The sequence below is a fragment of the Trichoderma asperellum genome, chromosome 7, assembly GCF_020647865.1.
Source record: "Trichoderma asperellum chromosome 7, complete sequence".
Taxonomy (NCBI): Eukaryota; Fungi; Ascomycota; class Sordariomycetes; order Hypocreales; family Hypocreaceae; genus Trichoderma; species Trichoderma asperellum.
Window position 1 is genome coordinate 3071356 of NC_089421.1, and position 8511 is coordinate 3079866.

At 48.7% G+C, this 8511-nt stretch overlaps 1 protein-coding gene across 1 annotated transcript; it reads right to left on the reverse strand.

Annotated features, from left to right (window-relative positions):
- Window positions 1-3499: 3499 nt before the first annotated feature.
- GB1 (Guanine nucleotide-binding protein subunit beta) lies at window positions 3500-4952 on the reverse strand (the record flags this gene model as incomplete). The annotated part of the gene is made up of 5 exons (XM_024900809.1): window positions 3500-3520; window positions 3584-3703; window positions 3761-3850; window positions 3935-4653; window positions 4826-4952. The coding sequence occupies 5 exons, from the start codon at window positions 4950-4952 to the stop codon at window positions 3500-3502; spliced, it is 1077 nt and encodes a 358-aa protein (XP_024757842.1).
- Window positions 4953-8511: the final 3559 nt, after the last annotated feature.

Here is an 8511-nt window from a genome sequence, read left to right on the forward strand (position 1 = left end):
CCTTGTCTTTCAGCAAATTAGCAGAGGAATAGTAAACCAAAATACCCAAAGCGATGTGGCGCAGATTTGCCAAGTCCTGCGTTATCCAAAGAGATGGGCGTTTGGGGGCCAACGGCAATGTGTGATTATCGAGTGGTGAGATTGTGTAAATGAGGGAGCCGGATACGAGATGCTTTGCGGCTGATGATGCTGCCAATATGAGGACCTGTTGGGAGCGCAGCTGAATACTCGCAAGCATCAGAGATACTAACTCGTCGGGCAAGTTTTTACCCATCGTACCATGCTCGTGCTATTCTTGCGAATTTTCTCTCTCATAACTTGGGCTCGCATATCGGCAATTACCGTAGTGTAGCTGCAAACACCCGTTTGCGTTACATCCTGTTGGCTGCTGCCACCCTACCTTTATGCAATCATTTTATTCCCCGGCGACCTCTTGTACTTGCCATGATATTGCTACGCTCATCAGCACTTGGTTTCTTCCTTCTCGAAGGTCCTTGTGGTTCTAGGCCTCTCCGCAATCCCACACCAGCTCTTCCATCATGACACCACCAGCACCACAAAAACAAACAAGCATGATATGCAAGTGCTGCTTCTCGAATATTCCTTTCCTTTTCTAGAAACAACGAAATAGAAGCAGATTAAGAAATGACACATGGCATGACCGATTTGCTTGATTCACTCCCACTGCCGGGGCCGCCGTGCCACCGTTTCTAGAACGACGTCTCGAGTCGAAACTTACACGGGCCATATACGGGCCCTCCGTGTCTCTCCACCGTTACTGCTGTTAGAGGCTGTCTTTTTTTTTTTTTTTCTCTTTAATGACGGATGGTGCTGTCATAGATGACGCTACCGTTTATAGAAAGCTGTTGGGTTTGTTTCTGATGATATTTTGTGTTGCTACATCATCGTCACGTTCTAAGCAGCGTAGAGGGCATCTGCTGACGAGAATAGCATCCACACGCCGATCAACATGACATGCAGCACTTCAATGTCACGCCCACAATTTTATCGTCATACTTTCACGGAAGACGAATAAGCTTAACAAGTTTAATTCATTCATTAAGCTCTAGCTGTCACTGGACCCTTCCTCCTCGTTCAACAAGAGGCGTCACGTTAGACATCGTCAGCAAGCTAACCTACAGCCATGTTCAGACATGCAAGATACCCTCTTCACTGCGAGCATCAATGGACCAAGAAGAATATTCAGCGTGTTTGCATCTTTCAATTTAAATTGGGCGATTTCCTATCCGCAAGCAACCCGATGATATAAATAGGTCTCCTTCGCCTATTCGTCTAGTGACAAATTGTTGCTGATGACGGGCAGCGTCGACATACTTGACATGAAGGAATTTAGGCCGACTTTACGCTCTTCCTCGGCAGAGACTTTGATTCTTTCTTATTTATAGCGTTGTTCCTATTGTCAGATGACGGATTTGCTCTGCAGTCATCAAGTCTTATATATAGGAAAAATACTATTTGAAAAGGATAAAAAGGTTCGTCGAATCCTTTCAACCAGCCACACACTCTTCTCTTCCTTTTTTTGCACTCCTTGGGGATCAGGAACCTGGCTTTTCTGTATCCTCCCCCCAAACGCGACAATTCGTAAGCAGGACAAAATTATTAATAGTAAGTACTCAATACCGTCTTTTTGTTATTTTTATTTTTAACCTCATTTTTCGCTTCTTATTTTACCTTGTTGCCGAAAATGAAACGAAATATAATCTCATCTAACATATTTTTCACTAAATGAAGATGCAAGAAATCCATCAGTCTCACACAGTTGAAGAAACTTATTTTGCAGAAAATATTAACTATAAAGGACAACGCACCGTAACCAATCGTACGCAAGACAAAATAAGAGTATACAACCCAGATAGATGAAAGAAAACCACAGTTTGATTAAAAAAAAAAAAAAAAAAAAAAAAAAAAAAGAAAGAAAAACCAGACGCAATCCTCCCCATTGGTATACCATACTTTCCAACATCTGGAAACCATCGCGGAAAACGCATTTTTTAGTTCTTGGTTGGAGGCGCTCCATCCTAACGCAACTATCTTGATTTAAGTGCTCTGCATCTTTTCCTCTTTTACATATAATTATATGTCTCGAAATTGAGCGAGAAAGTAAAAGAAAAAAAATTTGCGACATAGTCTCGTTGAATTATTGTACTGTATTGCTTGGCCTTTACTCTCCACTGTATTGTTAGGATAAACTCATCCCATATGCTGTACACTCGTTAAAGATAGGAAATATATATTGATCTCACTCATTCAGAGTTAATAAAATAACATATTGTATCAAAAAGAGCAACTAAAAAAGAGTATAAACGCAATTTTTCCGATAACAGAATGCAAAACAAAGGAAAGGAAAAGAAAAGAAAAAGAAAAGAGAACAGAATAGAAAAGAAAGCCAAACGAAACCTCCTCCATGGTATTGTGTCACATTCAACAAACTCGTTCTAAACAGCCATCAGCACACAACGTCTCTCTCCGCCTTGCTCTTCGCGTCTCTCCTCGTTTTATGTGCCTTTGCATCCTCTTTCTTTGCATATACCTAGTCATAATATATATCCCAAAAACAGAGGAGCTCAAGAGAAAAAAAGAAGACAAAGAAAAAAATGCGGCCCGGTCTTGTTGAATCATCGTACTGTATTATCTGGAAGCTTTTTGAACTTTGCTCCTCCTTTGTTATAAGTCAACCAACTAAATCCACCACATCCCATTTCCCATCGCTAATCCCCCCACCCCCCTTCCCCTCTTCCAAACAAATCCTTCCCCTTCTCTCTCCCCTCTTTACTCTCCAGAATTTTTTTTTGGTTCTCATGAGCTCTGTTATATGCGTTGTCCTTCTAAGAAAAAGAAAACAAAACAAAACAAACAACTAAACTCGCTCGACCGCGGCATATTAAAAAGATGGGAAAAACACCGCAGAAGCAGAGCTAGAGAACACATAGACACAAAAAAAAAAGCTGGAGGACAGTAGAAGAAAAAAAACAAATAACCATCAAGTAATACACCCCGCCCGTCGCCAACAACCCAGAGCTTATCGGGAAAATGAAAAACGCAGAAACTTGTGCAAATAATTTTTGGGGGATCAGAGGCGGGAAACGAAAAAAGAGTAAAAAAGGAAAAAGAAAAAAATGAGAGATAAAGGGAACTTGGGGAAGCAAAAGGTATCAAGTCGGCCGGTTTTCCTTTTTCCCGACTGCTGCCGAAAGAAGTGGGTTGAGATGCCTCCACGAAACATGGAAGTGTTGCTCATGCATCGGCCAAAATAAATAAATAAATAATGGTAAAAAAAAAAAGGGTAATGGTGTAAGTAGGGCACGTTTCGTCACTTCGTCCTGCGTACGCCAGTATTCGCAAGCCTGATATGCGTGTGGTCGGGTGTCCGAAATTGGCGGGTAATATAGTCGTTGAATGCGGATGGTTGAAGAAGTCATGGGGTAGACTTGAATCGGCATATGCGTGAAAAGCCCGTCTGTGTCATAGATTAGGCATTTTAGTAAGCCCAAACCTTGAGCTGTAGATGGAGTTAGCGGTCAATCTCAAATAGAAGCTCAGTTTACGTCTTGTTGAAACATACCAGAGAGTCCCATGAACCTGTGCACAAGCTGATGCCATCGTTGCTCACGCCCAAGCAGCTCACACGGTTCTCGTGGCCCACCAGTGAGCCAACCTTTTCGCCTCGTGTAATATCCCAGACCTAATTGCAAAGAGTCAGCATCAGATGCATCAATATTAATCTGGGAGCGTGGCTTACCTTGCACTCAAAGTCGTCATAACCAGCGAAGAGCAGACGTCCAGAGACGGATGTGGCGACGGATGTGATACCGCAGAGAATGGATTCAGACTAGGTTGACACGTTAGCATCTCTGATCATACTTTTTCCTGACAACTCTCTCTACAAAGTTAAAAACAAAACAACTAGACGTACTCCATAGAGGTTCAATTCACGATCGGCACGGATATCGAAGAGTCGGCAGGTAGCGTCGTCGGATCCGGTGACGAAAGAGTGGCCATCAGGGAAGAACTGGATGGCGTTGATGTCAGACTCGTGGCCGGCAAAAGTCTGGACCGCCTTTCCGGCACGGATATCCCAGAGCTTGGCGAACGCGTCGCAGGCACCGGAGATGAAGGTGTTCTGGTTGGTGGGATTCAGGCTGATGCTCATGACATCGCCGAGATGGTCGGCAAACTCGGTGACCTTCTGGCCCGTCTCAATGTCCCATTTCATGCAGGTCATGTCACCTGACGAGGTGAGGATGCTGCGGTCGTTGATGAATCGACAGCAAGAAAGATAGCCGGCGTGGCCGGATAGTTCCCTGGCCACCCGCGTAGGGCCGTCGCGCTGCTGGTTCAAGTTGTAGATGGAGCAGATGTTGTCGAGACCACCGCAGGCAACAAAGTTGCCGCTGGGGGCGTAGGCGCAGGTCATGACCCATGATGATCGCAGGGGGATGGCGTGGACTTTGTTGGTGGTGTAGGCGTCCCAGATGATGAGCTTTCCGTCCTGCGAGGCGGAAACGAGGTGTCGTCGGTCGGTGGACCAGTGCATGGCGTAGATCTTGGCCAGATGGCCCTTGAGCGTTCGCTTCGACCGCATGAGCTGGTTCTTGGGGATGGACTCGTGAGCCTGCTGAGCGACAGCCCGGACTGGAAACTCGAGAGCATTAGCAACTGCGGCAACTGTATTTCTTTGGCTTTTGCGCAGAGTGAGACAAATTCGCAGCCACTCGCCATGGCGATTGAGCAGCCAGCGAAAAATCCAGAGAGACGACGCAGAGAAGAAGAAAGAGAGAGAGAGAGAGAAAAGGACAAAACATACGTGTGGTATCGGCCAGCTCATCCTTCTTCCGCTTGATCCTGTCCTTCAGAGTCTCGGCCTCGCGACGCGCTTGCTGGATGCGCGCCTGCATCGCCTCGGGCGACACATCGTTGGGCTGCGAATTCATGGCGGCGGGTTCGAGCGTGGGCGGGCGAAAGGGCAGTCGAGCAGCAGGCGATGGCGATTCTCTCTGCACGGGTTGATGGCGGATTCGCTCGTCGGGGGGGAATTGAATTGACGAACTTGGGATTGTGGAGAGCGGAGGGAGAGGAGAAGAAAGAATGCGCTGGCTTTGGGGGGGAGCGAGAACTGAACTGAGCTACAGCAACGTTAGCTCCTATCCCAGGGGGGTTGGGCTAGCTTGGCTGGGGCCCGGCTGTCTGGGGGCGGATTTGGGAAATTGACGGTGGGCTGCAAGGCCCTGAGCAGAGGTAGGGGAACAACGCTGGAGGAGCTCGCTAGCGAGGCAAACGCGCCGTGGCCTCTGAGGCGCTGGAATCGGCCTCTTCTAGGGCCGGGTCGAGCTGGCGCTACGTCTGCGCTACGTCTGCGCTACAGATACTACGTGCAACTGGACGCCGGACAGGCAATTTAGCCAAAAGCACACCTGATAAGCTAGCTGCAGCCATGTTGGCTCGGCGTGCAACTATCTGCCTGCGTGTATGTATGTATGTATGTGTGTATGTACGCACTCTACCCACTACTGTCAGCATCCACTGGCGGTCCCCTTTTTCGCAGTTTGCAGCTGCTGCATATCGCAACTGATGGGCGCTACGGAGCACTGCTGCAACAGTGCAGGCTGCGCTACGGCTAACGGCTGCGCTGCGCTTACGCTGCAACAGGCAAAGTACGTGCGGAACAACTGCCTTCTGCTACCGTCGCGGAGGTACCTGTACCTGCGTCCGTCCTCGCTCGCGGGTCGAGGTACCGCCTCCGGGCGCAGCTTTGTAACAGGACGCAACGCAGAGATGCGCTCTTCCTCTGCATCATCCGCGTTTTACTGCCTCTGTTCCGTGTTTCTTTGTACCAGCTCAGCCCTCGCCGTCAGCCTCTTCGCATTTCTCATCGCCTCACGGCCCGCCGTTCTGGTATCCGGGATTTCGGGCACAGGGCGTTATGCTTGTAGACCACCAAGTACCCAGCCTTATACGAGTTGTAGAAATCCAAGTGCTTTACTATACCTAGTAGGTACCTACATATATCCAGACAGTTTACGGAGTATTTGCACTCGTATATAAGCTCAGCGATGAAATAAATACTACTAGTAGATAGTACCTGAATTTATATGGGCATGCTGCTGGATTAATTGGCACGTTTACGCTCTGGTATTGCTATTCAATGCCTGTGCTCTATCATGAATGCCGGTGATTCTGCCCAAGGTTTGCAGGCTGCCAGCTGTATGAGAGTAGATGCACATGAGAACAACGGCACGGCGAGAGTACTCTCTGTATATGCAAGACTACAAAAAGTACTCCCAATATGGTTATTGCATCAGGGGCAAGGAGAGGAGGCCGGTGGAGTCTCGCTCTTCGCCAAAGAACATTTTCTTCTTCTCTTTTGGTTTCTGCATTGCGACCAGGGTGCGCTTTGAATTACCTCCTCCGGCATGTACTGGGTACCTCCCGGGCAGTAGCAGGTACGAGCAGGGGATGATTCGCTAGTTCCGTGCACGAAAGACCTTTGGGGCCAGATTCAAATCTTGCCGTCCATTCTGGGATGTTGCGTTTACGCGCCATTTCTGCCTCATTCCTTTTTCTCTCACCATCTGCCACACGATCTGCGGCCAACCGATGCTGCTGCACCTTCAGTCAATCGGCCAACAGCCCGGCCAATTCCCAAGTCTCTGCGTGAATGCAAATCGCCTGGTTCCTGGCCAAAGGACAAACTCCACTGACGCCCGTTGACGCCACTGGCCGGTAGCCCTGCAGCTTTAACCCCTGATGAGATTAGTCGCTGGGCGGAAGACGGGCTCCGTCGAGTGCTTTTGATACGGGTTCGAGTAATATTGCCAGCAGCGCAGACTGATTGCCTTTCTCCTGGGCAGCAAGTGGTGGTCAGTCTACCTCACACAGAGCTTGTATGTAGCACCAGCTACGCGTGCGTGCAGCGACGAGCAAGGCTTCGAATCCATCTACGCAGGCGCCTCTCCTGCGAGGCGCACAAGGCAGAACCCCCAAACTGACTCTACCCGCGACGCCTCCATCCTTCCAACCAGCAGAGCAGATGCCTCCCACTCACTGCTGCTGCGTCTTTCTGGCTTGGCTGCCTGAGCGAGGAATAAGGAACGGCCAGAATCACGCCGCGGGCCCAAGCCAAGGACGCAATTTACCATGCCTGCACGCCGACCCGCTTCTTCCTCCGAGCCCACCTTCTAAGAGCAAGTTTAGCCCCGGCCTATTACCAAGACGGTTTGCTCTGCACTCGATCCCGGCCTTGGGCAATCAATCATTCGACTTGGATGGACCCGCCTTAGCTCTTGCTGCGAGTAATTTGCAGTGCTCTTCAAGCAAAGCTGGATGTAGCTGGTCTCGTGTTGACGGCGAGAGGCGCACGCACTGATACCTAGCAGGATGAAATGGATTCTGCCAAGCTGGAAACTATTCGATGCTGCGCTCGCGCCATACTCGTAGCAGAGAAAGACGGAAAACGGAGATCTGGTGCTTCTAAATTAGCTCCGCCTTGAAAATCCAGAGCGCCGGATATTGCCAGGGCAGAGGATGGAGCACGCAATGTGAGCGAGGCATCCGTGGCCTGCTCTGCTGCCCCCCGGCCGAATGCCGTGCGGACGCTACAGTACCAGTGCCACGATCATGCTGTGCTCCAACAACGGGAGGCAGCTTGTCGGGAACTTGCGTTTGTGACTGCGGACGAGGGTGCTTGGGCGGTTACTTACGTACTTGGGAGAAGAGCTTTGAGCTATCCATAAGACCCAGAGGCCGTGCTATTTTATACGTGTACGCGGAAAATCCACTCCTATTCCGTTCACCAAATAATATACTGTACATACGCAGGCGAGCAGATCTACTTGACTAGCTTTTCTACTAAGAGAGCTTGCCGAGACATGATTTACACATTAAACATGCTCCCGCAATCTATCCACTGTTATAGATGACAGTACTACAAACTGCCGCTTTATAAGCTCTTGGATCTGACAATTTACCTACTCATATATGTCTTACTTGCATTTCTACTTCTACCTACGGAGTACCTGTAGCTGTACCTGCACAAAGCCGGCATGGCTTCCTTCCAGGGTACGCCTCTCGGCACATTTCCTCACTCTTCGTATTTATCCCTCTATCCCAATGGAGCAGTTCGCAGCAGATGATCTCGATGTCTAGCCAAATAACCCTGCACCGTTAGTCGTATAAGACGGGAACTTATTATAAGCGTGGTTTGCCTTGTATGGGCCAAATTTCATTTGCGAGCCGCGTACTAGGTATATATATGCGTATTTCCCTGCAAAGTTTGCCGTGCTGTCGTACCATTTTTTGCATGGCATGTTGCTTGGTAGGGGAAGTTATCTGTAAAATAGCAGTTAATACTGCTAGCAGCAGTACCGCCAAATATTTGTCTAGACGCCTTCCCATGGCCAGTTACCAAGCTCCGTGCTCGATACTACTTTGTTCTCCTATTGGGAAAGGCGAAGGCGAATAAAGCAACAAAGCGTTACATTTAATTGAAGCGTA